The 27,612-nt window shown below is 43.0% G+C and overlaps 3 protein-coding genes and 1 long non-coding RNA gene across 5 annotated transcripts; 1 reads left to right on the forward strand and 3 right to left on the reverse strand.

Moving 5' to 3' along the window:
• Nucleotides 1-934: 934 nt before the first annotated feature.
• Nucleotides 935-15,245, forward strand: ric8a (RIC8 guanine nucleotide exchange factor A). Its single transcript, XM_047034212.1, has 10 exons — nucleotides 935-1,114; nucleotides 6,742-6,789; nucleotides 8,612-9,256; nucleotides 9,680-9,774; nucleotides 11,408-11,558; nucleotides 12,021-12,116; nucleotides 12,219-12,363; nucleotides 13,359-13,503; nucleotides 13,785-13,904; nucleotides 14,314-15,245. The coding sequence occupies exons 1-10, from the start codon at nucleotides 1,031-1,033 to the stop codon at nucleotides 14,450-14,452; spliced, it is 1,668 nt and encodes a 555-aa protein (XP_046890168.1). The 5' UTR covers nucleotides 935-1,030; the 3' UTR covers nucleotides 14,453-15,245.
• A 1,387-nt stretch (nucleotides 15,246-16,632) lies between these two features.
• On the reverse strand, nucleotides 16,633-17,770 carry LOC124476709 (cytochrome c oxidase subunit 8B, mitochondrial). Its single transcript, XM_047034008.1, has 2 exons — nucleotides 17,489-17,770; nucleotides 16,633-16,865 (listed from the first exon to the last, which is right to left on the reverse strand). Exons 1-2 carry the CDS (start codon nucleotides 17,597-17,599, stop codon nucleotides 16,773-16,775), a joined length of 204 nt encoding a protein of 67 aa, XP_046889964.1. The 5' UTR covers nucleotides 17,600-17,770; the 3' UTR covers nucleotides 16,633-16,772.
• Nucleotides 17,771-18,667: 897 nt separating this feature from the next.
• On the reverse strand, nucleotides 18,668-19,680 carry LOC124477111. Of its 2 annotated transcripts, XR_006957084.1 has the most exons (5): nucleotides 19,513-19,680; nucleotides 19,366-19,443; nucleotides 19,190-19,247; nucleotides 18,977-19,051; nucleotides 18,668-18,815 (listed from the first exon to the last, which is right to left on the reverse strand). It is a non-coding gene; the product is annotated as an uncharacterized LOC124477111 (long non-coding RNA). The 2 variants fall into 2 exon arrangements; XR_006957083.1 differs by having other exon boundaries at nucleotides 19,366-19,680.
• A 562-nt stretch (nucleotides 19,681-20,242) lies between these two features.
• Nucleotides 20,243-26,723, reverse strand: LOC124476971 (protein lin-54 homolog). Its single transcript, XM_047034441.1, has 10 exons — nucleotides 26,122-26,723; nucleotides 25,748-25,876; nucleotides 25,018-25,183; nucleotides 24,162-24,346; nucleotides 23,851-23,945; nucleotides 23,630-23,701; nucleotides 23,089-23,191; nucleotides 21,795-21,932; nucleotides 20,858-20,991; nucleotides 20,243-20,646 (listed from the first exon to the last, which is right to left on the reverse strand). Exons 1-10 carry the CDS (start codon nucleotides 26,557-26,559, stop codon nucleotides 20,463-20,465), a joined length of 1,644 nt encoding a protein of 547 aa, XP_046890397.1. The 5' UTR covers nucleotides 26,560-26,723; the 3' UTR covers nucleotides 20,243-20,462.
• Nucleotides 26,724-27,612: the final 889 nt, after the last annotated feature.

Genomic DNA, 27,612 nt, shown 5'->3' on the forward strand with positions numbered 1-27,612 from the left:
ACCAACAAAGCACACAACATCAGTGCATACTTCTTAATGAACTCTACTATAAACTACCAAGTGACGTCGATTTCAAAGCCTACCGCGAGGTGATGTTATCTTCAAAAGCCGTTCCAAATTTAGGAAAATCCTATGTAGGATAGTGTAGCAAGGCTAAACCTTCTCCAATTCAACGGCCAGACAGAGTATTGCCAATTGGCCATCGCGCGCTGCATGAGGTGACAAAGTTATGTCAAGTATTTCCCATGTACGTCGTAAAAACGGCTTTCTCTGCTAGGTCATATTAATTATACGCTAGCCCTTGCTATTGCATACAATCCATGACTCAGTCAAGTCAGTAAATTGTCCGCACAAATAATATCAGCTCTCTTTCATCACAGCGGAAAGATATGAGTGAAAAATTTAAGCAGAATTAGTAGACTGGAAAAAAATGCTAAATTTGAAAGCTGTAAAGTCAAGGCAAATACAAAAATATATATAATGATTCCTCCAGTATTGATGCGCGAAAGCCTTCTGAAGTAGCCTAATCATGAGTTAAACTCCTCATTTACCCTGTCACCGCCGACGGTAGCCTCTACCGTAATTAGGCAACGATCAGTTTTACTCTAGATATTCTCACGAGAATGCATGCACAGTGTGTGCAAAGATAGCCAACCCGTCCTGTAGACAATATAGAATGATTTGTTAAAAAAAGGCATTATACCTCAAATGCCAGAGTTGTTATAGTTGACAGTGTTGGTTAAAGTAAAATGGACGGCATATGTCTCATTGTAATTCATACGGATAAAAACGGTTTGAGAAGATTGTGCACGTAGCCTGTGTAAGGCTGGAAACTACAAATCCCATGATCCTATGCTATTAACTCTTAATCTTCCACTAATCTGATCATCCCGGGTTTTCGAATCCCAGGCATCAGAACCTAGGAGTGCGGATTACAGACCAACTCATGAATATTGACTTCGGAAGAGATCGTACATGATTCAAGGCGAGACGGGTAACATTCGGGTGCACTTGGAATACAGCAGTGAAAATGGATTTAAATGCCATCATAGAAAACATGGAAACAGGGGATCAAAATGCCGCATTAATGGCACTACAGACGTATAATAAAGAGGTAAACAAATCTGACTACCATTACCAAGTATAAAACCTGCGACTTTTTACCCTTCTTTGATGATTGCACTTGTAAAGAATATCCTATTGATTTTAAGATGATCTCTTTCCCGTCATCAATCATACCATTTTGTTATGAAGTGCAACACTAACAAGCCGTCATGCCTCCTCAAAACAACAACATATTGTAGTTATTATAGTGATCTGAGAAGTGGCTAGTAGCTTCAGCGATTAGCAATGGCTCCAAAAAAAATAACGCTCATCAAATGACACAGTAGCCTACCATTACCAAGTATAAAACCTGCGACAGATGTCCAAGCCTGTATCGTATGCGATTCATTTTAGGCGCACACTGTAAAAAAATTCAGATTAAATTACAGTACTATTTTTGTAGATTATACGTGTTTTTTTCTGTATTTCTGAATGACAGGAAATACAGATAGAAAGACAATGGCCAAATGTAAATTTATATATTTACATTAAAATTACAGCAAAAATATTGTTACTTAAAAATACACTGAAAAACATTTCATTTAAAGTAAATATTAAAAGTAGTATTTACTGGTAAAGAACAGCCTGTAATGTAATATCACAGATATATCTTGTAAATTTGGTACTGGAACGTGTCATAACATGCGTTTATAATGTGAACATACACAATGTACATATGTTTCTACAATTACAAATCTTTTTTCCCCCACAAATCTGGTTTATTCAGGATAATAGTACAAATTTTAAATTAGAAATGCGTTTGTTTTACAGAAAAAGTCATTTTTACCGGCAAAGACCAAATAAATAGAATAAATACAATTATTTTACAGTTAATTGTAATTTTCCTGTACCAAATTTACAAGACATATCTGTGATTTTACATTACAGGCTGTTATTAACCGGTAAATGCTACTGTTAATAATTAAACTTTGATGTAAAAATACAGCATTTTCAATTACATAAAAATATTCAAGAAAGCCAAAACACGATATCACAATTGACATGTTTATTCAAAACAAGTTGTGTGCACAACATACAGCATCCAGATCCTGTTATCAGCATCCAGATATTTACAACTATAGCTTTATATGATATATACATATATTATATATATTATATATATATATTGCTTACATAATGTATGTCTTTGAAGACACGTTAGACCGCTATCTAATTGGACAACATTCACACTCAGGGTGAACACGTAATTTATCCAAACTACAGTCCATCACATTACACATATCAAAACAGAACAAATACAACCACAAAACTCCAAACAATGCTTATCTAACTAAGTTTAAACCTTTAACTCTGTAGCTTTTCAGCTTGCCGCGGGGCATTCTGGGTAACAGAAGCGTTGCCGCTACACAACTATCTAATCAACTCTCCTTGGTCCTACTCTGGAGTTTTTACATATATTCATTTAGCAGACGCTTTTATCCAAAGCGACTTCCAAGAAAGGGTGTAACCGGTGTGAATCGGTGAAACTCACTCCTCAGGTATGTACTAGGCCACCTGCATCAACGACTAGCTAGCTATTCTTTGGCGTAGCTGGTAGTAGGTGCACTCGACATGGACTGCATGAAACATTTACATTTTACATTTTAGTCACTTAGCAGACGCTCTTATCCAGAGCGACTTACAGTAAGTACAGGGACATTCCCCTCGAGGGAAGTAGGGTGAAGTGCCTTGCCCAAGGACACAACATCATGTGGCACGGGGGGAATCGATCCGGCAACCTTCGATTACTAGCCCGACTCCCTCACCGCTCAGCTATCTGACTCCCGAAAGGCGGCGAGAGTAGCCGCTTGCAGTCGGTGAGGAGTTGAAAACAGCTGCAGCGCTGCATGAAGTCAGTCAAACGTAGTGGTCGCGCTTGTCAAGTCAGAGGTCGTGAGTTCGAGCCCAGTGAGTGGCGAACGACACCTTGTTGTGACGCAGCGTGGCTATGTCTGTTACATACTGTCACAAGAGCTTTACTAAAAGTGCATTGGTCAATGATCATAAACAACTAGATAGCTCCAAAAAGGTTTTTGCAGGCTTTTGTAGTCCGATGTTGACTGGTTCATGCTGGGATTGCATGAAGTCAATTACCCAAGCTCAGTTCACAATTCAAGGTTCTTATGTCTAAACCAAAGAACTTATTAAGAAGTTATTTGTCCGTGGGATGAAAGTAAATATCTGCAAAATAACTGTTAAAATAGCTAGTTTTGATCAAGTGAAGTTATATGTTTTAACAGAACATTTTGGTGAAAATGTTATTAATATAAAAAAAAAATGTATTTCTAAGTAACAATATTTTGCTGTAATTTTAATGTAAATATATACATTTAAATTTTGCCATTGTATTTCTATCTGTATTTCCTGTTATTCAGAAATACAGAAAAAAACATGTATAATCTACAGAAAAATACTTTAATTTAATCTTTTTATTTTTACATTGTAACAGCGCCTCCACTGGCACATCAGAATCAGAATTAGAAGGATTTTATTCGCCATGAATGTTTGCACAAACAAGGAATTTACTTTGGCAGGGAGGTGCATACATTAAACATATAGGAATATTGAAACTTAAATATGTGGACTAACTATATAAAAGGAGCAAAGTCTAGCTAATACTAAGGGTGGTCTAGCTAATACTAAGGGGAATAAAAAATAAGATATAAAATATAAGTAGCCCTAATTAACAATCTAGATACAATTGTGCAAATTGAAATGTGCAGGGTGTCATTGTGCAGATTGTGATTTAAAGTCAGTCTGAGTCCTTGGCCTTGTTAAAGAGGACAACAGCGGATGGGAAGAAACAGTTTTTGTGGCGTGAGGTTTTGGTCTTGATGGACCGCAGCCTTCTGCCGGAGGTGAGTAGCTGGAACAGGGAGTGTCCAGGGTGGGAGGGGTCGGCCACAATCTTCCTCGCTCGCCTCAGGGACCTCGAGGTGTGCAGATCCTCGAGGGAAGGCAGATTGCAGTCGATCACCTTCTCAGCAGTGCGGATGATACGCTGCAGTCTGCTCTTGTCCTTGGCAGTGGCAGCAGCGTACCAGATGGTGATAGAAGAAGTGAGGATGGACTCAATGATGGCTGTGTAGAAGTGCACCATCATTGTCTTTGGCAGGTTGAATTTCTTCAGCTGCCGTAGGAAGTACATCCTCTGTTGTGCTTTTTTGGTGAGGGAGCTGATGTTCAGTTCCCACTTGAGGTCCTGGGAGAGGATGGTGCCCAGGAAGCGGAAGGACTCCACAGTGCTGACTGGGGAGTCACTCAGGGTGATGGTGGTGAGTGGGGCTGTGTTCTTCCTGAAGTCCACAACCATCTCCACTGTCTTAAGAGCATTGAGCTCTAAGTTGTTCTGGCTACACCAGGTCACCAGGTTGTCCGCTTCCCACCTGTAGTCAGACTCGTCCCCGTCAAAGATGAGTCCAATAAGGGTGGTGTCGTCCGCAAACTTCAAGAGTTTGACAGACGGATGACTCGAGGTGCAGCTGTTGGTGTACAGGGAGAAGAGCAGAGGAGAAAGGACGCAGCCCTGAGGAGATCCGGTGATGATGGACCGGGAGTCAGAGACTTGTGTTCCCAGCTTAACGCACTGCTTCCTGTCAGACAGGAAGTCTGTGATCCACCTGCAGGTGGAGTCGGGCACGTTCAGCTGGGAGAGCTTGTCCTGGAGCAGGGCTGGGATGATGGTATTGAAGGCAGAACTGAAGTCCACAAACAGGATCCTGGCGTAGGATGCTGGGGAGTCCAGATGCTGTAGGGTGAAGTGGAGGGCCATGTTAACGGCATCATCCACCGACCTGTTGGCTCTGTAGGCAAACTGCAGTGGGTCCAGGAAGGGGTCTGTGATGGATTTGAGGTGTGCCAGCACAAGGCGATCAAAAGACTTCATTACCACAAAGGTCAGGGCGACGGGTCTGTAGTCATGAAGTCCTGTTGGCCTTGGCTTTTTGGGCACAGGGATGATGGTGGAGGACTTGAGACAGGCTGGCACATGGCATGTCTCCAGGGAGGTGTTAAAGATGTTTGTAAACACAGGAGACAGCTGGTCAGCACAGTGCTTGAGGGTGGCAGGAGAGACAAAGTCTATTTCTCTATGTCTGAGTGTTATGTCTCTCTCTATGTCTGAGTGTTATGTCTCTCTCTCTCTATGTCTGAGTGTTATGTCTCTTTCTCTATGTCTGAGTGTTATGTCTCTCTCTCTCTCTATGTCTGAGTGTTATGTCGCTTTCTCTATGTCAGAGTGTTATGTCTCTCTCTCTGTCTGACTGTTATGTCTCTGTCTCTCTGTCTGAGTGTTATGTTTCTCTATGTCTAAGTGTTACGTCTCTCTCTCTCTATGTCTGAGTGTTATGTGTAGTATCAACATTAATTCCTGCCGTTTTGTATGGTAGAGAACACAGCCGAGAGACTAGACTCTGTGCCTCACAGAGGAACTGTTAGCATCTGTATTTTGTTTTTTACTCACACAAACACTCGCACCTCCCTATTGACAGTGAACCAGCCCTGAAGTCAGTTGTCCAGGTAACACATCTTAGGTGATCTACTGTCAACAATCTTTACTTCTCTGCCTTCAAATGCAACATTGATGTGGTTTGTTTTTATTTAGTATAATTGCCTGTCTACAGGTGTGTATTACCTGTAATATAAATGTAAATCAGCAGTTACATAATTTGTAACAAAACAAGTGAGATCTGGAGCTGGAAAGTAACCTTTGCCAACAGAATATTGGATCGGGAAAATAAATATTTTTTGGATAATCTGAATTGGTGTTCTCCTGTGTCATCTGCGCAAGTGTAGTGACGCGCCACCTGGAACTATCCAATAGGACTATCAATTAAATTAGAAGCTTAGTGTGAAATTCAGAATATAGTTTTACCTCCACGTTATCTCACAGGTGCAGGTCTCCAACATGGAGCCCTGCTCAAAGCTGGTTGGGATTACTCAGAGCAGGCTGTCAAGACACAAATAGCAGGCCTGTCAAATCCTGCCCATCAAACCGGCTCCCACCTGATCTGAGCTTAGAACTAGGTGCTTGGCAGACTTTGGAAGTGTACGTTACTCTCAGAAAACCAATTGCTCACCTAATGTTCCAAATTGACCAGAGAAATAAAGACAGAAAGATGACTTGTACTTGGACAAAAATAGATGGCTTCTCTTTCACATTTCGTTAACAAAGGTTCGAATGTTACTCTGAGAAACCTGCTGTTTCTCCTTTAATCTTCTCTGTGACCTAACAGCAATACAGAGTTAATCTCCCTTACTCTTCAGATTTTCAGTTCAACCAAGGTTTGGGAATCTGACTGAGGCTGACTTTTGTATTTTTCAGAGGGAAGGTGGGGCAGGAGGTGCTGTGCAGGGGGACAGACTGGAGGTAGAGGGACAGAGCAGAGTGAAAATATAACATTTGAAGGCAATATGCTGCGCAGCATCTTTGGTCATAAAAATGCATCCAACTCAAATGACAAAGTAAAATCATGTTCTGTCAACTTCTTTCCTTCAGCCAAGGAGTTTAGCCAAGGAGTTTAGCCTTTCTCCTGCTCTCAAGGCACCTCAGCACAGAGCACAATGTTCTAAAGCCACATCACATGAGCTGATCTGACATGTTATTGATTCTTCCTTTTGTATCTCTTCTGCTTGCAGAAGGCTCATTGCTTCAAATTTAATACAGAGGATGAGGCGGAAAGAGAGGTACTTAATTTTGTTTCTTAAATTTGACTATATACTGTCTATATACAGTTTTCTTTTGCTGCTTGCAACTATAATGTATATTTATAAAATCGACATAATACTTTTACTAAAGGAACAGTGCTATTCAGAAGTGTCATTTTGCATTTCATTTGTACATGTAAATTACTGTGAAGTGATTGTCATTTGTATACTTAGTTTTACAGTTAAGTGCTGAAACATCAACTCATCCAATCTTCCTTTAACACTGTCTTTGTCATCTACCTGTCTCCTGCATGCCTGGGTGTTAGGATGGGAAGTTACAAGAGGTATCATTCTAAAGATGGCAGTTGCATTTGAGAGAAACTTAATCCAAAGTTTATTTCTATAGCAAGTTATTGTGACATGAAATTAATTTGGGATTAATGTGATTAGAGAGAACTTGTTGTTTTCATGAGGGCTAGCTGTCATTGGTCGAGGATACACTCCCAATGTGTTTCACCAATTAAAAGCACCATCCGTGTTTCTAGCTCCCACCCCCTCCCTCCATTGCAATGACAACACCCAACATAGAACATTTGTTAAATTTGCCATGTTTCTTCACACATTTAATTATTAAAATGTGGGTTAGCCCTAACCCTAGTTTTGTTAGTGAAGCTATTTTGTGTCTTTTTGTCCTTAGTTTACTCTGTAATCCTTTCCATCTGGCCACCAGTATCTATATTCAGTCCTACAATCAGAATGTCAGGCTTCTTTCTGTTCCACACTAGACTGTAGTATTGCTCTGCTGACCCTAACAGTTACTGGAAGGAGTTATGCTAGGCAACTTAGCGGACCCTGCCTGGAATTCATACCTGTGGTACACCTGGCTCTGGTAGCTTCTCCTCTGCACTCAGAAGGCACTTCTCCTACTCAGAGCCATAGAGATATAGATGGCTTACCTAGGCACCATTGTTTGCCAGGATGCACTTCTACTCAGGTACCGTTGTTACCCAGGAACCACTGGGAGTCATTGGCTGAATAAGAAGAAAGAGTGGAGAGCAACTTTGTGAAGTCCTTTATCCCAGTGACTACAAGAAAGGGAAAACATATTTAATTTATGGTAATAAAAAGTTGCCATTTTACCTGGTGTGAAAATGGTATGATAGTTGTTTCTGTTTTATAGTTTTACGGGAATGAGGTCGGCAAGTAAACATCTGATAAATAATGTTGAGTGCTTCTTATTTATGGCTTTGCTGAGACACTAGCACGTAACAAAAAAAATTCCGCTCTCAATATATCTCTATCTCTCACACACCCTCTCTCCCACACAATTTCTGTTTCTGTCTCATGCACACACACTCTGTCTATATCTCCTCACACGCGCTCTTCTCCTCTGGCACAGGGCTTGGCTGGGTCTTGTTGGTATAGGTTTGTATACTATATACTATAGCTTCAAAATATCCTGAACACAGACATACACACACTTTAGGTCTGAGGTACATAATGTCTTAATGTCATAATGTAGATACACCTAATTATGTAAATAGCTCATCAAGGAGCACATTAAATTATTTCATATTCTGATCTTCCGGAAGAAAAACATAGATGAACAACAAATTTATGTTTTGTCAGAACCTGAAAACGTATGTATTTATATGTATGTATTTATCTGGACCTCATGGAAACAAACTCTCTGTCTTAGTCATCTCTGTGCTGGGCTGTCCTGTTGGGTTTGGCGACATTAAGACTCATTGTGGTTGGTCAGTCTGTGAGGGAGTTATTTATTGACCAAAATGGATTAATCCCAATGTAGGGCAAGGTGTTAGACCAAGCAATCATGCACTGTGTCTCTGGCACATCCTAGCGTCTGGGAGAGCTGGTGATGGGTTTCCTGGAGCGAGGCCTCCAGCCTTCCTGCCAACTGGCCTGCCTGGAGACCATCCGCATCCTGTCCCGCGACAAGAACAACCTAGCGCCCTTTGTCACATGCCGTTCCCTCGCAGTCCTCAGCCACCACGCGGGAATCATCCCAGGCAATGGGGAGGCTGTTTCAGGCGACGCCCCCGAGAACCTGGATTTGGAGGTGATCGTGGAGGCACTGAAGTGTATCTGCAACCTCATACTGCACAGCCCCACTGCCCAGGAGCTCGGCCAAGAAATGGACTTGATGACCGGCATCGCCGAGCGCCTTAAGCAGTGCCACGACAATCAGTGGAACCACGAGGTGCGCTTCTTTGACCTGCGCCTCACCTTCCTCCTGACCGCGCTGCGTGTTGATGTTCGGAGCAAGCTGGCCCGCGAGTTGCATGGGGTCAGCCTCCTGGGAAACGTGCTCGATGCCACGCTGGGTCTGTGCTGGCCCGACACCCTCGAGGTGGCGAGGGAGGGCGTGGTGGAGGACGCCAAAGAGCTGCCGCAGCTAAGCCGTGAGCAGATTGAGCGGGCCATGGAAATCCTTAAGATCCTCTTCAACATCACCTTCGACTGCTCACGCCGCACAGTGGATGAGGTGAGGACGTGTTCTTTTTTATTTTATTTTTATCTAGCCAGTTATTTTTTAAGATATTATATTGTTTAATATTGTGTAACTGCTACTGTCAAACTTTATGTTGTGTTGTGTTATGGGTTATGTTAAGACATAAAAAGCACAGCATCAGCTGTCCTGCCACATTACTGATGTGCCTTGCTCAAGGGCATCAACAGTCTCCCAGCTGCCAGCTCGCTCTGTCTAAATGGAGAGACAAAACTTGGCTACAAGCAAAGGATAATTTGATATTAGATGTGCGCACAGACACACACACACATAGACATCTCCTTTTGATGGTTCTCTATGCTGTTGGGAGCGGAGTAAAGGAACAATACTTCGGATAAGAACCGGTGGTGAGGTTTGTTTAACTCTGGATGTGTGTGACTGTGCGTGTGTGATCTTCAGGAGGAAGCGGCCACCTACAGACACCTCGGAGCCATACTCAGACACTGCCTCTTGAGCAGTGCAGATGGAGAGGAGCGCACAGAGGAGTTCCATAGGTGACAACACACTAGTGGAGATGTCTTTAAGACTGCAAGGGAAGCAAATGTCCCAAAAAGATGATGGTCAAATATTGACTATTATGTTAACATTTTAAATGCGTTATAACACGTTCATCTCGAAGACTAGTTCGTTCAGAATCAGCTACATATAGCAGGTTGACTGACTCGATTTCCTTCTCATACTTTCAGAATCAGAATCAGAATCAGAAGGATTTTGTTTGCCATTAATGTTTGCACAAACAAGGAATTTACTTTGGCAGGGAGGTGCATACATTAAACATATAGGAATATTGAAACTTAAATATGTGGACTAACTATACAAAAGGAGCAAAGTCTAGCTAATACAAAGGGGGGTCTGGCTAATACTAGGGGGAATAAAATATAAAATATGAAAAATAAGTAGCCCTAATTTACAATCTAACCAAAAAATACAGCGTGTAGCGTTACAGTGCATTTCCCTGTTGAAGCCTGGCGTCCATATTCTTCAATGGGGTTGCTTTGAACAGTTTTTTTCAGTGCTTTGAAACTACACGGTCATTGGATAAATGCTGCGAGAATGCCCCTGGACGCTCTGGACGCTCAGCGTCTCTGGGGGTGAATGGAGGAGTGGGCTGGCCTGGACGCCGGGCTTCTGCGTGATGATTGGAGGGTCTGTCGAAAGACTGCATCTCCTTTTGATTGACAGCGATTTAGTACTATAAAAAGTCACCAAAGCTATTCGAGCTCAGTCCCATCGTGGATTTTGCAAGGGTAGTCGAAAGACAAAATGTTGCAAACAATTTATTGGTATTTGCTTGGCAAAATTACTTGCCAATTTTCATCATACATTTTAAACAATTATAAAGCACATTACTTGTGTCAGTTTAACCTAATTCACACATTTCCTCCTTCAAGTTTAATATCATTTTGTTAGATTGTTCATTCATTCATTTATTCATTCATACAGAAGGCTAGGCTAGTGTTGTAGGGGTGAACTAGCCAGTGAACTAGCCTAATAAATGGACAATCCAGAGCGACTTACAATAAGTACAGGGACATTCCCCCGAGGCAAATGGGGTGAAGTGCCTTGCTCAAGGACACAACGTCATTTGACACAGCTGGGAATCAAACCGGCAACTTTTTGATTAAAAGCCCGATTCCCTAACCGCTCAGCGGTCTGACCCCGAAAATAAGCTTCCCGTCTTTGAAAGACCAGCAGACGCCACTGCAACACACTGCAACACACACATATGTTCTTCCCTTTGGGACTTCTTTGGTTTCACAATGTATGCTTCATGTTTGGCTACCCGCAATGTTTGGGGCTATCTCATTGTTATGATCAGTGACCTATGCACTTTTGTAAAACTCTCTCTTGGAAGTCGCTTTGGATAAAAGCGTCTGCTAAATGAATAAATGTTAATGTAATGTAATATATATTTACACACCGACACACATTGACACACATAGACACATACTGTACAAAGACAGAGAGTCACAGATAGACACACAGTCATACACACACCTAAAAACACATACAACAAACACACAAAAAAGGTCACTTTCACTGTTCCATAGTGTTAACTTGCCTGTCTCTATGTGTGTGTCTCTGTGTGTGTGTGCGTGCTCATGCTTGTGCGTGTGTTTTATCCAGCCATGCAGTGAACCTGCTGGGGAACCTGCCTCTGACCTGTTTGGACGTCCTTCTAGCACCCAAGGTTCAGCAGGGCTCCATCGAGCACATGGGACTGAACATGGATGCTGTCAACATGCTCCTGGAGTTCATGGAGAAGAGGCTCGACAGGGTGAGCTTCCTGCCTGCCCAACCTCCTGCATAGAGAGCACACCCTAACATACCAAACATTCACGTTACATGCTCTCTCATACTCCCTCTGTTGGGTGGGCTAGTGTGTACCAGTCCCCGTCGTTCTCTCACCAAGCTCAATATCCAGTCTAGCATCAGACCAGCTGCTCCCCCCTCCAGACCAGATGGTAGTGTCTGAGGGACGAAGCCCTTCACCTCTCAACGGCTGCTGTCTCTGCCCAGTGCGGGTCACTGGTATTGTGCTTGTTCATCCAGCAGGGGGTGCTAGCGTGACCTGAGGTCATTACTGGGTAGGGATGAGCTGTTGGGTTAACAATGACCTGGGGTCAGCTGATACTGGCCACAACACATGTGCAGAACATATACGGTTGTTATGGATGTGAAGACAGATGAAAAAAAACAACGTTCAAGAGTAGGACTGGGTGTGTGTGTCCGTTTCCAGGGAAACAAGCTAAAGGAGACACTCCTTCCTTCCCTGAATCTGCTCACGGAGAGTTCCCGTGTCCACAGAGAGACCCGCAAGTTTCTCAGGATGAAGGTCGGTGACTGCTTTGGGACATTTCCTTATTCAAATTGCCCAAGCAAATCATTTAAACAAGTGTACGTACGTGTGTGGGTCTGCATGTGTGTGTGTGTGTAGGTGCTTCCACCACTGCGAGATGTGAAGAACAAGCCGGAGATGGGGAACGCTCTTCGTAACAAGCTTGTCCGCTTAATGACTCACATCGATACGGACGTCAAAAACTGCTCCTCCGAGTTCCTGTTTGTTCTCTGTAAAGAAAGCGGTGAGACTGCTAATGGCAATTAGGGTCAATTTAGTTGTATTGTTTTAATTTATAAATCATTCATTGAATTCTTATTTATTAATTGAAAATATATTGACATGCAAGATCCTTTACATGTATGTTTTTTAGTGGTGGGCATAGATTATGTTTTTAAATCTAGATTAATCTCACTGTAATCTTGGAAGTAATGTAGATTAATCTAGATTAAAATGGCTAATTTCAATTCCGCCGAAGTTACATTTAGTCATTTTTAGCAGGCGACTGATCCAGAGCGACTTACAGTAAGTACAGGGACATTCTCCCCGAGGCAAGTAGGGTGAAGTGCCTTGCCCAAGGACACAACGTCATGTTCACTTCAGATTACTAGCCCGATGCTCTACCCGCTCAGCCACCTGACTCCTCAAGTTTCTTGAGTTTCCTCAAGAAGTTTGACGACGACTCTTCCCCTGCGCTACATCAGTGCTTGGCCCGGCATCTTCCGCATTAGCTAAGGGATGCTTTGTGTTTAGGTGGTATTTTAGACTGGAAGAACTCCTACAGTAAACTAATTCTGTAAAACAACCTTAGTCTTGTCGAGGTTTCCATTGGGAAGCTTCTAAAAAAAAGAAATTCCCTGAAGCAAACCCGGCGGCTTCATAGCTGCATCCATATTTTGTGTGGTAATTTTATACACAAGGTTTGATGTGGTAATTTTATACACAAGGTTTCGAAGACTCGTTCTCGCCCCCTACAGTGCAATTTGGCTAGGTATACATCCGCGCTAAAATATCAAAGTGTAAGTCATCATAGCTTGCGTAGTATAGACCCAACTCCCAACCCAACTTTGAGAATAGATTAACGGCAATGTTATCGCCCGATAAGAGTCTCACGTTAATGCAGCATGTTAACGCCGATAACGGCTCACCACTAATGTTTCTATTACATAGTTCATAACGGATTTTCAAAACACCATTCCTGTTGAAAAGTTCTCCTCATCCTCCTCTTCCTCTCTGCAGTTTCCCGGTTCATCAAATACACTGGTTATGGGAACGCGGCAGGGCTTCTTGCTGCCCGGGGTCTGATGCGTGGAGGAAGCGACCCTGGCACATACTCAGAGGATGAGGACAGTGAGACGGAGGAGTATCGGGAGGCCAAGAGCCAGTGAGTCCTCCCACCCCCTACCTCCACAAACACCTCCTACCTCCACACAATACCCCTACCATCTCCTCACACCCCCTACCTCCACATCAAATTCATTCACAACCTTTGCTACTAACCTCCACCTCAAACCACCTACCTCCATCTAAAACCACCTAACTAGGATGTACTGTAAATTGGAAAAGACTGGCCATGGTTGTGGCTGGAGGGTCTGGCCATGTTGGTGCGTTTCTGTCTGTGTACATTTGTGTGAGTGTGTCTATTGTTCTATGTGTTCTGTGCAGGATCAACCCAGTGACAGGTATCGTTGAGGATGAGCAACCAAACCCCATGGAGGGGATGACGGAGGAGCAGAAAGAGATGGAGGCCATGAAGCTGGTCAACATGTTTGATAAGCTCTCCAGGTAAAACAGCAATGTATTCACACTAAGCAATGAAGGCTGAACCGAGTGTCACTTACGCAGACACATCTGTATGTCCACCAGATGGGTTAGGGTTAATCAGATGTCCAGTTTCCCTCAGCAATGGTATTGTGATGTGGGCACCAACATGTTTTGATGCGTCTATAAACAATTACATTTACATTTACAAATGCCCTTTCTGCATTTTCATCATTCAACTGTATTAACCCTGTAGTCATCAGATGAGCTTTAACGAATGTTTAGCTTTAACGTATTGTAGCCATACCCCATCTACACATCAGACTGTTCTGCACAGCAGCATGTTATGAAAAGTCTTCACAAGCTGTGTGTGGATAGATTGACATCAGTCTTTCCTTTTTGTCATCCTGACATCTGACGTCTGTCCGTCCAGGAACCATGTGATCCAGCCGATGCAGTTGGGAAGTGATGGGATGATGAGGGAGATGAACGTGTCTGACCTGAAGAGGTTGACCCAGCAGGTTGCCCCCAACCAGCCACATGCCTCTGACAGCGAGGAAGATCTGGAGTAAGCCCCCAATGCGGTATGGGTGTGGCCCAATATGGCTAGGTTGGGGAGGGGGGGATAGGTTGGGGGGGGCTAAGTGGGAATTGGTGCGGGGATGTGGCTAGCTGCGGTGGAGCGTAGCTTGATGTAGCTCAGCTCCACAGTTTTACAGATTTAAACTGGTGTGTTTTTCAGTCTAACAGTCTAACAGTGGTTGATCAGAATGTGATTACAGAAGAACATGCTCACAATGTCTGTTCACCCTAACCCAACACTAGGAGCACTATTGCTTTGTTCAATGCCTAGTATCACCTCTCGGAACACATTTAAATTCATTTTGTGTAATCCTGACTCAACAATCAGGAGGACACCAGCTATGTGAGAAACTGACCAGCCTCTTTGCAACATGGGAAGCTTCTTCCTCTACAAGTTATTCTTTTCTGTAGTAGATGTCAGGTCTAAAGTATTTCTGCTTTTTGAAGGTAAAAATCTGATCAGGGCACTCAAAATATACCATTTTGTCACATTATTTCAGTGTGATCCTAAATACAGGTACAGGTTACACTACTAGTTGTAAAAAATCCACAGCAATATCTATGGTCTTTGACAATATCTTGATGAGTTCACTGCAAATGTGATTAAGATGTGCAATCTCTTCAAAGTTGCAATGATAGTACAATACATTCTTCTGATATTGAGATTGTTTCCACATGAACCCTACATGTCCTACTGGATGAAAAGACAATTAAAAGTATCCTCTATTTTAGTTGGTAAGAATGATGATTGTAATGTGGTATGCAAAGATTCAGATTATATATTTCCTGTATCCTAATTTATATTGTGTATATATTTGCTCTAATGTGAGGTTCAGTAAATACGTTTCAAAATCATTTTTTCTTTCTGGGGTTGTTTTTGTTAACCATACAGCAAGATAATTAAGTGGAGCTGAAAATGTGATTAAATTATTCTTCAGAGCGTACAGTAGTAACAGTATACAAGTTCTTGTTCAACGACAGAAACACACAATAGAAAATCAAAAGGGGATTTCCATGTCACAAGAGAGGGTGGTTGTGGGTAATATTTGGCAGTCAGCCAGATCTTATCAAGTCTATAGTTTACTGGTCACAAACACATAACAGTTGTTCTCATGGCATCGCGGGACCAGTATATTATGAGAACTCTGTTACTATAACAACATCTCAGACTGATCAGTGTCTAGTTGTTCCGCATTATTGCATTTAGCATTTTGTGTGAAGACAGGAATTAAAGGGGAAAGAGAAAGGGGATGAAATGCTTGGACTGGGGCTCTCTCCTTTAGTGTTGTTTTGACACTCCAGAGATTTTGTATAAATACACAGCTACATAGAGATAAGAAGGGCCATTCAAATTATATTTTAAATACAATTAAAGTTACTTCACCTTATTATGGAAATTATTCTGAAGCCTGCTATTAAAATGTGACATGACTCATGAGTCATGTTTTTATGCTGAGCACATTGCTTTACCTTCTCACACAACCTTTCAATGTGTCCTCTCCCTAGACCCTTTCTCACCAGGTCTGGGACAGTCCATTTCCTATCTAGTTTTGTAAGGGAAGTTAACCATAAGAAAGAAGCATATTATGGCTACATAGGTATCTCAGAACCACATTTGTTTTCTCACACAACTGGGGCTTTACATTGCTGAGAGCATGCCACACCATTCTCATAATTCATATAATCGGAGACTGCTTCTCAGATCTGTGTTAATCTACAATGAGATTAAGAGATGTAATGATTCATCTAGAGATACTGTGTCGGCACTAGTGAAGACAAACCTCGGATCACACCCCTCGGTAAGTACTTGCTCCCCACCTTCAGGTTGTTAGGCTGGCGTTCTATATTTGTTGCTAATCCACTTCGGAGACCGGTGGCAGCCCAGATACAACACTAGTGTTGTTGACGTCCAAATGTAGACGGGAGAACTGGGGATATTAGGGGATGCTCACTGTACTTAGGAGGATATTTTGGGTGTCGTCTGAACAAGATCCTCTAACTATATTTTCTCTGTACAGGACTGGTAGCATTCATTCAGCATTCGATTCCAGTGTAAATATATATTTAATTAAAAGATTTATTACAGTAACTATTCTTCATCCCAAAAGAATACATGTGGGACTTGTGGTATGATGGACACAGAAACAGATACATTTGCAATCCCGAGTGCTGGAGTTTTTGTTTGGTATATTTATTTAGTAGTCAGCAGACTGATACAAATAGTGTAGGTGAAGAGGAGGCAGGAATTAGTGAGATACAGCTGTCCTCGAATCTTGGTCTCCTCTCTTTTTCTTCCTCCATCTCTCTTTTTTAGTGCTTCTTGTAGTCTTCAATGTGTGATAAAATCCAACCGGATGGACCCAGGATGGCTACGAACATGGAGATCAAGGCAATGCATTGCTCCTGTAGAAACCACACACAACAAAATAACATGGCATATTGAACATCAGCAACAAAACTGAGGCATTTCTAAATCTCTAAATCTATCTATTGTAAATATCTCCCTTGTCAGACTGTGTCAAGAGTTGCAATTCGATTATCTCTCTTGATAAACAAGTAAACTCTCCAAATTAAAAGAATGCCCAATGCTCGTAAAAAAAACTGCATTGGGCACAACCTGACTATATTTGGTTGTTGCCTACCACCATAACAAGGTCAAATGTTTGGCAAACTGTCAAGCCCTAAGTCACAATGGCATAATCACGAGACAGAAAGCATAACTAATAGTTATCAGTGACTGGAAATCCATTCCTCTTAAGGTTAAACTATTGTTGAAGTGAAAAATGTAATCGTAAAAAAGCAAGAATCTTGGTACGAGAAGGAATTGGGCGGAACAATGGCGATCCAGCGTGTGCCTTAAATGGTATCGCTCAAAAACCATTCAATCAGTGATACCTAATTATTATTATCATTATCCGTAAGCACATTTACAAAATTAAAGCAAAAACTATTAGTAAAAACAACTCAAACTTTTACGCGCGCGCAGCACTCTAGGAGAGTGCGACACAACCTGCCGCATTACTTACGCCCGCTGATATGTGATTCTTGGCAGGCTTTGTAGAAATACTGCTTCTGGGGATGATCTGACACCTTACTGCGCCACGCAGCAAATTCACTGAGGCATTAAGCGCAGACATTATGCTTAAGAATTGAATCCAAAGTGGTCAATATGATATCAGTTGTGTTCCGTCCCGTTGAGCACTGGTTGTATGTCCTTCAGGGGTATCCGTTGGTTTCAGTCTACCTGCCAAGAGTAATGAGGTCAAGCAAATAAAAAGTGAGCTAGCCTGGGAGTGGAGTGGCGCTCCGCCTCGCGGAATGTAATTGGCTAGCTTGTCAACGTTGCGCCACGACACAGCAGTGTCCTCAGCTCACCCCGCCTGTCTTCTATCGATAGATGTGTCAGCTGCTTTGGAAAACGTTGTGTGTGTGTGTGTGTGTGTGTGTGTGTGTGTGTGTGTGTGTGTGTGTGTGTGTGTGTGTGTGTGTGTGTGAGAGAGAGAGAGACAGAGAGAGAGAGAGAGAGAGAGAGAGAGAGAGAGAGAGAGAGAGAGAGAGAGAGAGAGAGAGAGAGAGAGAGAGAGAGTTTAATGTGTAGTTATTTTAGGGTACCTGCCACCAAATTTGAGCTCATGGCTCGGTTTGTAGCCTAATGCAAAATGAAACGAAGTACGATATGATCGCTAGTGCTGAACCGAACCTGACCATTGACTAGATACCGCATATTTGTCAGGGTTGCGTTCGATAATCTTCTATTGCAAAATCAAGATGTATACACTGAAGACATGCTCACCATTTCCAGCAGATGGATATTGTGCTATGTGTCACGTAAACTTTCACGATGCACCTGAAATGAAATGTAGCCTGCCTAGTAGCCTACTGATCTCTCCAGATAGCATACATAATCTGCTTTCAACAAAATGTAGACGCGCACTTATAGACAGTCAGTACCAATGATTTAATCAATAGTTTATTCACAGTTCAGCACTGGGTGTAGGCTGCAACACATTGTAAGACCGGTCTTTTTACACAACAAAGATGAAACATTTCAACAAACAGCATATAATATATATATATATATATATATATATATATATATATAGCATAACAATACCTAAAACTGATGAGAAATGGAAGAACTACAGTTCTTTACAAAAGATAGATTTAGGTCAAATGAAAAATATGGATTAACTACAAACACACGCTCTTGGTTTCTCTCTCTCTCTGTTACTTTACAATAACTGTTTCAGATTAGCTCCACATGAATCATCTTTTAACCAAGAGGTGCAGTTTCTGGTCCTGTCAGAAATATCCTGGGGTTTCTGAATTCCACTGATCTCAACCTCTGGAAACCTGGAACAAAATGCAACGTGACCAATGAACAAAAAAAGGCTTACTCAGTTTCAATAAAATTTCACATTTGAACTGTAAAACCTGTCAATTATTGTTACTGATGATTGTATGGTATGTTTTAGCATGGCAAGTCTATATATAGTCATAGAATGAAGACATACCTTTGATTGCTGTAAACCAGCCATTTAAACCTAATTTGACAGTGCTTTGAGCGTCAGGTAAATATCTTCTGCCATCTGAAATAAATGAAATTGGATACTTTTTAGGTTATTGATGGAATTTTTATTGAGAAGCTACGAAAATGTTTATATGTACATTAATGTAGATGGACAGACAGACAGATAGACGGATCGATTGATGGATCTAAGGCGCACATTTTCCCTTCAGGTACATCATAGACTGGGGCCCCCAGTGATGTGGATTTAGTTTAACCTGTTTGGGAGACACAAGGATTTAACATAACTGCAGTGAAGCTTATTTTCCTGTTTCCTTACTTTTTGGGTAAAGCCTTCATGACAATGAGAAGGAATGAGAAAATGCAGCACCTCACCTGTTGCGTGTGGTGTGACTCCACAATCAGAGAGATCACTAGTAAAGTACACGTCCACTGAACCGACACTCTCGCTCTCTGTAAAGCCAGGGATGCATTTTTTAACAGGAATAAATACAAATAAAAAACTCTTTATGAGTTACTTACAATAGCAGCCATCGAAAGAGTTGGTAGTCTTCAGCCAAGCCACACCATCAGTGATTAAACGAATGTCCTAGTCTCCTTTTATCCCTGACGGTAACAACAACAACCGAGCTGGGGTTCGATATGCCCCCTGCTGCCCCCTGTGTTGAGCACTTCCCCAGGTGCTTCTTCTCCTAGCTCAACATGTACTGTCGGAGCCTGCAAATACAGGCCTACGTCACAAACAGGACAGCCCTAATGAAAGTCAATACCTCAAAAGCAGTCAGGTGTGCTTTGGACTATACCATCTATCTAGTGCTATTTTGTTTAAACCACCTACCTAATACCAGTTTGTTTATACCAGCTATCTATTCCCAGTCTGTATATTTTTCAGCTATGTAATAGCAGTTTGTATAGGCCAGATATAATACCAGCTATCTAATATGAACCAGGTATCTAGTAGTAGTAATAGTTTTATACCAATTACTTAATTGTGAGGAAAAAACACTGTATAACATGAAATTAAAGACTTCAGTAGAGTGATAACAGTTAGAAGTGAAACATTTGTAAATGTTTTATTGTAGCTTTTTACAACAGGACAGGAACTTGAACAAGTAAATGGTAGAACGACTAGTGATATCGTTATATCAACACGTGGTGATACGAAGGGGACAACACCAATGAACTACTTAACCTGAACATCTGAAATAGCTATAAATTCACCCGGTTCACCCCTCACTCAATGAGTGAGTAAATGAATATGTTAAAATGTATAAATAGATAAATCATAAATAAATAACAAAAATGCGAGTGTAAAAACAAAATAAACTCTATGAGAAATCTTTTTGCCATCTACAAATGCTTTAAAATAATTAAAAAGGACAAGCATTCAAAACAGAGGACATCTAAAGCATAAGCAACATTTAGGAATTAGTTATGACAGCCACACATGTGGTCTTTGATCCAGTTTTCTCCTACAAGCTGGTGGATTTAAATATTGAGCGGACTATTTGCGTCAAACACTGGCCAAACTCTTCCAGGATGATTCTCTCAGCTTGAGTCAGAGAGTACAACTCCTTCTCTGCCTCCTCAGCCTGGGCCAACAAACAGCCGCATGTGGCTTCCACAACATCGAGCGTGATGCACGACAGAGGACACCTATCAACACACACACAAACACATATAAAGACACCACATACAAACACACACAAGCACACAAACACACACAGCCAAGAAAACGCATCTATTAGCAATTGTTGTTTTGCTGGAGTTTGATTATGTCTGTAGTAGTAAAAGCACACTATCTTTAATGCAATACTTTTCCCTACTCTGCATCCAACCGGGTTTAACTAACAGTACAGTAGCTCACTTGTTTTTCTGGCAGTTGGCCTTCTTGTAGAAGGTGGTGTCAGGACTATCCCAGACGACAGTCCGTCTCGCTGGGCTGTCCTCGTAGTTCCTGCAGCCCACACACTTACAGGTCGAAGAGCACATGATCTTGGCCTGTGTGAAGGATCAAGGGTCACCAAGGGGTCAGGACACATTCTGGTACCTCTCGGTAGTGTGAACGTAGTGTTGAACAGACCAGCCCATCAGAGACATGTTAGCTTGGAATAGCTTCACCCTTAAAATTATTGTTTTGTATTTTCTGATCCACTGTTAAGTTGATAGTTAACCAGCTATATTCCACTCATGTAGTGTTTTTTTTAGAGTTCCCTGTGAAATCGTTGTCTCATGTCTATCCACACATGTAATCCTTGTGCCAGATCTATATTCCACTCATATGGTCAGGTCTACAGGAAGGGCATCATATGGTCAGGTCTACAGGAAGGGCATCCTATGGTCAGGTCTACAGGAAGGGCATCCTATGGTCAGGTCTACAGGAAGGGTTAGGGTCAGGTCTACAGGAAGGGCATCCTATGGTCAGGTCTACAGGAAGGGCATCCTATGGTCAGGTCTACAGGAAGGGTTAGGGTCAGGTCTACGGGAAGGGCATCCTATGGTCAGGTCTACAGGAAGGGTTAGGGTCAGGTCTACAGGAAGGGCATCCTACGGTCAGGTCTACAGGAAGGGCATCCTATGGTCAGGTCTACAGGAAGGGTTAGGGTCAGGTCTACAGGAAGGGCATCCTATGGTCAGGTCTACAGGAAGGGCATCCTATGGTCAGGTCTACAGGAAGGGCATCCTATGGTCAGGTCTACAGGAAGGGTATCCTATGGTCAGGTCTACAGGAAGGGCATCATATGGTCAGGTCTACAGGAAGGGTTAGGATCAGGCTACGGCCTGATGATGAGGAGCTGCAGTACCTCATAGCACTCGCAGTAGTTCTTCAAACAGCCTGATCGTTTACAGTTGCAGCCTTTGTTGTGACGACCTTTGACCTCTCCTGATTTACCCTGGCCAATCTTGGGCCTGAACGCCTCTGGGTTCCTGTCCAGGCAGATCTTCAAACACACACAGTTTAACATCTGTCACAGCTCTCTCACTTTGTGGCATCACAAACATACAGCTCAGGCCTTGTTAGGGTTAGGGTCATGCTTTCACCTCTCCTGCTTCACTGCATTTGAACTCCAAATACATTTGATTGACTTGGAGCATCCCTCACAAAAGAAATCTTTCATCTTTCACCCTTCATAATTTTTTTAATAAATAATACAAATCTAAATAAAAGGATTTCAAATAAAGCAAAACTATTCTTAGAGTTCCACTTGGATACAAAAGGAGCAGAGTGTGTGCAAATACCCTAGCAGGGAATGAAGCTGGTCGACAGTCCACTGAGATACGGAGACACAGTAATTGTGTGACCTGCTCACTTCAGTGGAACACTACTCTATCAGCTCAATAACAGGTTTGCCTGGTTAATTCAGGTGTCAAGGAGTCAGTCAGGCAGAACAGCAGGGAGTCAGTCAGGCAGGACAGCAGGGACATACAGAGGGATCCCCAGGACTTCTGCTTCCTGCGTCCTGATCTGCGTCAAGCTACAGGTGTTATGTCCTGATCTGCATCAAGCTACAGGTGTTATGTCCTGATCTGCGTCAAGCTACAGGTGTTATGTCCTGATCTGCGTCAAGCTACAGGTGTTATGTCCTGATCTGCGTCAAGCTACAGGTGTTATGTCCTGATCTGCGTCAAGCTACAGGTGTTATGTCCTGATCTGCGTCAAGCTACAGGTGTTATGTCCTGATCTGCATCAAGCTACAGGTGTTATGTCCTGATCTGCGTCAAGCTACAGGTGTTATGTCCTGATCTGCGTCAAGCTACAGGTGTTATGTCCTGATCTGCGTCAAGCTACAGGTGTTATGTCCTGATCTGCGTCAAGCTACAGGTGTTATGTCCTGATCTGCGTCAAGCTACAGGTGTTATGTCCTGATCTGCATCAGGCTACAGGTGTTATTTCCCTTCACAATTCTGAAAACAACTGAAACCTGCCTGGTCTTTTACTGGACTTTTTTTTTACCTTAATGACACTATACTAGCTGTCTGTATTTCGACAAATATTTGTAATATAATTTGACAGTTAATTCCAGACTTTCCAAATGCACTATTTGTACAGTATGTCACGTGACTCAGATTCAGGCTTTCATGGGGGCAGGTGCCTACCTTGATGGCCTTGTATCTCTCAGACTCATGATCTTCATTGTTGAAACAGTTGACACAGTTACAGTTGCTGCACACATCACCATTGGCAAAGCAGTCACAGTATCTGGAATAGACAGATTCACAGCTCATATGGAGTGTTAAGAACTAATATGGGGAGTCAGATGGCTGAGCAGTGAGGGAGTCGGGCAGGTCGCCGGATCGATTCCCGGATCGATTCCCCGCCGTGCCAAATGACGTTGTGTCCTTGGGCAAGGCACTTCACCCTACTTGCCTCGGGGGAATGTCCCTGTACTTACTGTAAGTCGCTCTGGATAAGAGCGTCTGCTAAATGACTAAATGTAAATGTAATATGTGGAGATGTGTCTAGATGAAGACCCTTGACAGTGTGTGACCTTCCTACAGACAGATGCTTAGTCATGCTGTACACAGGCCACACAGGATGAATGGCAAGGCTTGCCGGACATTTTATTGTATAACAAAATAAACGATACAGAATATAAAGGACAGATAAAGATGAGGTCCTGTATTCTCCAAGACTCACAGTTTCAGACACTGAGACTTGGTACAGTTACAAGGCTTCTTTGATTTGGAATCCCACGCTAATTCAAGCTTTCTAGAGACAGATCAGAAAGATAAGTTAGCAGATAACTATCAACACATCTTCATTACAAAAGAAAACGTTTTTTCATTAATTGAATCAAATGTTTCTAGTGGCATGTGTGTGTATAATTATGAGAAGAGCTCCAGATGTGTGTGGCCTACGGTGGGTCTGGAGCAACACGCTGGGAGTCAGGGGCCAGAGGCTGGACATCCGAGTACAGAGGGCACAAGGCCTGGTGGCACACGGCCTGGTGGTACTGCAGGAGGAAAAGAGAAGACAGGAGAAGAGAAGAAATGAGAAATGGAAAAAAGTAGAACAGAAGTCTTAGATTAGCAAAGAAAAATATCCCCGGGTTAGCAAGCACCATGCTCGGTGGTGTGTGTGTACAGTAGACAGCACCCCTGAGCTGAGAGCAGGCCACAGGGCCTCAGTGACGATGTACTCTGACTGGACTGAGAGGATGTTGGCTGACCTGTGAGTAATTGTGACCAGGCAGGTGGCCATAGCCGTAGGCCGGGCTGATCTGCCCGTGGGGCAGTGGTGTGTGTGTGCCCACAGGCGAGGGCTGGAGGCCCAGATAGGAAGGCGCCCCTGGGGCGGGGGCCTGCCCCACCACGGCAGCCCCCAGCTGGCCGGAGCTTACTCGGACCCCCATGTCTGAGGACCACACAGAAATGAAAGCCAGAGGGGAGGATTCACTACGTGCCTCACAAAGGGATCTAGGTGTTTCACTTAAAACCATTACATTTGACATTGTATTTAGCAGACGCTTATCCAAAGTGAAAAAGCGCATATGTCTGCATTTGTATGCAGGGCTCGAAATTAACTTTTTGGCTTACCAGCCAAAATGGCTGGTAGATTAAAAAATTACCAGCCAATAATATTTTTTACAAGCCAAAATTAAACCTGGCAAACCTTCTTTAGCTGTTATAAAGGCTATCTTCCCTGTTTTCTGCCACCTACACGCGCACACAACTGTTTGTGTTGGCTTTGCAAGCTTTTTTTAACCATGACAGCGCGGTAGTCGGGAGCTGTACTCCGCAATTTCACTCGCCAAATGGCGGAGCATCGGACGAATTTAGACGCCAGCCCAAAAATCTACACGCCATTGGCGCTTGGCAGGTGCCAATTTCGAGCCCTGTTTGTATGCCAACCATATTCATTCCTGGTAGATTCAAACAGATCAATATAGGTCTATATACTTATATAACAACAGATATTATTGTACTTTAAAGAAATACTGCAACATGGACAAAACAATAGACAGTAGAACTTAACTATATTCTCATCAGATATTCAGTTGGCATCATCTCCAGAGCAGTTCTCACCCAGAGAGAGGCGGTGATCTAGGGGTCGTCTGGAGGTTGGGCTTTCATAGAGGGGCTCAGGGCTGGGCTGGTGACCTGCTGCTGGTGCCAAGGAGTGGAACATCTGACCTGGGCTACAGTTGTTCAGCAGCACCACCTGTCCTCCTCCATTCATACTACACACCACCTAGACAGACGTAGGACCCATCTCAAAACATCAGAGTACTGTTATGTAGTAGTACTGTACTGTGACATGACTACTGTACTGTGACATTACTAATCTGTGACATGTTTACTGTACTGTGACGTGACTGTGGTATAGTAGTATTATATTGTAGACACACTGTAGACACCACAGGGTTGACACCAGGTGTTTTAACATTTTAGTAACTTAGTAAAAAGTTGTATCCAAGCAACTACTACACCCCAGTCATAATGTATTTATTGTAATTAGTGACTTGAGTGTAAATAAATACAATGGCTGAGGCATCTAAATAGATGAGACTCCAAATCCAGAAAATGGCAGTATGGTGAATAAACTGTTCTGACTTTGGTTTCCACATCTGGAAAACCACCTCTACAGTATGCAGGGGCGTGTTCAAGGAGTGGCCTAGGGTGGCACGGGCCACCCCTGAAATCTGATTGGCCACCCCAATATATGATTGGCTATATGCCCAGTCAGAGGCGGGCCACCCCTGGTGCCACCCCTATCAAAAATGTCTGGACACACCGCTGACAGTATGACACTTACAGACTGGCCGATGTCCATGTGGTTTTGAGAGATGACGTCTGCCATCTTGTCTGGTTGGGGGACGATCTCTCGGGCATGGTCACCCAAACTATCCGGACAAATACTGGCCACGGCATCATATAACTCGCCCTTGCCCAATGTAATAAATAAAAATGACTTTCAAAAGCAATGCCTAATGACTCATGAACACAATACACAGGGGATCCACTTCTTAAACATCTGTAACATGTAATACCGTTTATAGTTTTTCGTTCAAACGAAAACACAGCTGATATACTGTATTAACTATTTTTTATCCATTTTGAATGTGTCACAGCAATTTTGAAATAAGCAACAATCTCTGCGATCGACTTGTCATTTCAAGATGCACTTACTGAGGTCATATCGCAAAGCACTGCCCCTTCCGTTTCCCAGGAGCCCGAACGGGAGCAGTTGGGGTGAGCGCTGCTAGCCAGACCGGTCATGGGGTTGAGTAAAGGATACGGTCCAGACTGGGTTCCCAGTGAATGAAACACTGGATGGGTAAGTCGCTGTGGGAGAGACCCCTCGGGGTCATGGTGGGGTGGTAGAGAGCAGTAGAATATGTAGTTGGTGCACGGGTGTTCCCCCACCCTGCTTTGGCCAGGCCACCCTCCATCACCTCCGCCGACAAGATGAGGCAGCACAACGGGATCGATTAAATCGGAGGGGTCGCCCGGGCCATCGATGCTGGGTTCGTAGGCCCGGCCTGCATGGAGGCTGTAGCAGTCCGAAGATTCACCTGTGCTCTCCAACCGACTCGTACTGTGGTTTTGCTCTTTAAAGCAACTCATTCTCGGAGCGATAATCGTCCCTGACTGAAAAATATGAAATTAAATAATATTTATCGTGTCACATTACTATTTTTTACAGCCATTTTAACTCTGGAGTTATCCTATGATCGTCCATCTCGGTTTATTTGAATTTGAGTACGATAGATCAACATAGACACGGTAGATCGATGTTGTGTGGCTACACTACTGTACTGTACGGTAGTGCTAGCTATAATCTAACTCGTCTAACGCGATGTCTTAAGCAAAACTTTAGTTAGCTAGCGTAGCTAGCCTAGCTACATAAAAATAATGATAATTTGCTGGTTAGCACTAGTACATAGAGCTAGCTAGCTTACAAGTTGGGAGCGTTAGGCTACCTGATTGTCGGGGATTTGACGATGGATTGAGGTGAACTATTACTGGTAGTACACGCCCACACTGATTCGCGCTAAACGTGTGACAGTGCGTGTCCACGACAGCGACGCGATGCGAACGACGCTTTCCATTCATTTTCCATGGATCCAGGGGAAGAGCGATTTTCGCGAGCGATGGCTTGTTTTTGTGTTTCTTGTAACGTAGCAACCGTTGATCATGGTCAACATACTAGCTTTCTAGCTTTCACAGTTTCAAGATGGACAAACTGATCGTATGTGTGGCTACATACCCAACCCTGTTTGATACGTCTCTGTCAGGGTCGGACTGGCCATCGGGAGACTCGGGAGATTTCCCGAACGGCCGGTCAAACAAACGGCCGCTACGGCCACGGCACTATTCAAGAAAAAAATCTTAGTAGTTTACGCTAACTTTGAGGACGGCCTACCATTCAACTGTTTAACTGGAGCGATCCAAAATCCAAAGGGTGGGGCTGGGCATTTCCCCCGTGTAAACTTGAACGGTGCACTTGTCCGTCCATTTTACAGATCACGATTGGTCAAAAATCAATCGTTTTCCGGGTACAGCCAATTCGTTGGAGCTATTTTAGCTAACGTCGTTGTCTCTTTAGCAAAGAAATGGAAAGGAAAAGAAAATGAGAAAAACAACGGGTACAGCAAGCAAATTCTGCAGAATGTACAA

Source organism: Hypomesus transpacificus, chromosome 14, assembly GCF_021917145.1.
Source record: "Hypomesus transpacificus isolate Combined female chromosome 14, fHypTra1, whole genome shotgun sequence".
NCBI classification, from domain to species: Eukaryota; Metazoa; Chordata; class Actinopteri; order Osmeriformes; family Osmeridae; genus Hypomesus; species Hypomesus transpacificus.

What these genes read in the sequence shown, in the direction of transcription:
- ric8a (XM_047034212.1), top strand. Translation starts at nt 1,031, where the DNA reads ATGGATTTAAATGCCATCATAGAAAACATGGAAACAGGGGATCAAAAT. An exon ending in AGGATGAGGCGGAAAGAGAG is followed by an intron (nt 6,790 to 8,611) that starts GTACTTAATTTT and finishes GGCACATCCTAG; the next exon opens with CGTCTGGGAGAGCTGGTGAT. An exon ending in TATCGGGAGGCCAAGAGCCA is followed by an intron (nt 13,504 to 13,784) that starts GTGAGTCCTCCC and finishes TGTTCTGTGCAG; the next exon opens with GATCAACCCAGTGACAGGTA.
- LOC124476709 (XM_047034008.1), bottom strand. Translation starts at nt 17,599, where the DNA reads ATGTCTGCGCTTAATGCCTCAGTGAATTTGCTGCGTGGCGCAGTAAGG. An exon ending in AGAATCACATATCAGCGGGC is followed by an intron (nt 16,866 to 17,488) that starts GTAAGTAATGCG and finishes TGGTTTCTACAG; the next exon opens with GAGCAATGCATTGCCTTGAT.
- LOC124476971 (XM_047034441.1), bottom strand. Translation starts at nt 26,559, where the DNA reads ATGAGTTGCTTTAAAGAGCAAAACCACAGTACGAGTCGGTTGGAGAGC. An exon ending in AAGTCTCAGTGTCTGAAACT is followed by an intron (nt 23,192 to 23,629) that starts GTGAGTCTTGGA and finishes TGTCTATTCCAG; the next exon opens with ATACTGTGACTGCTTTGCCA. An exon ending in GCCAACTGCCAGAAAAACAA is followed by an intron (nt 20,647 to 20,857) that starts GTGAGCTACTGT and finishes GTGTGTTGATAG; the next exon opens with GTGTCCTCTGTCGTGCATCA.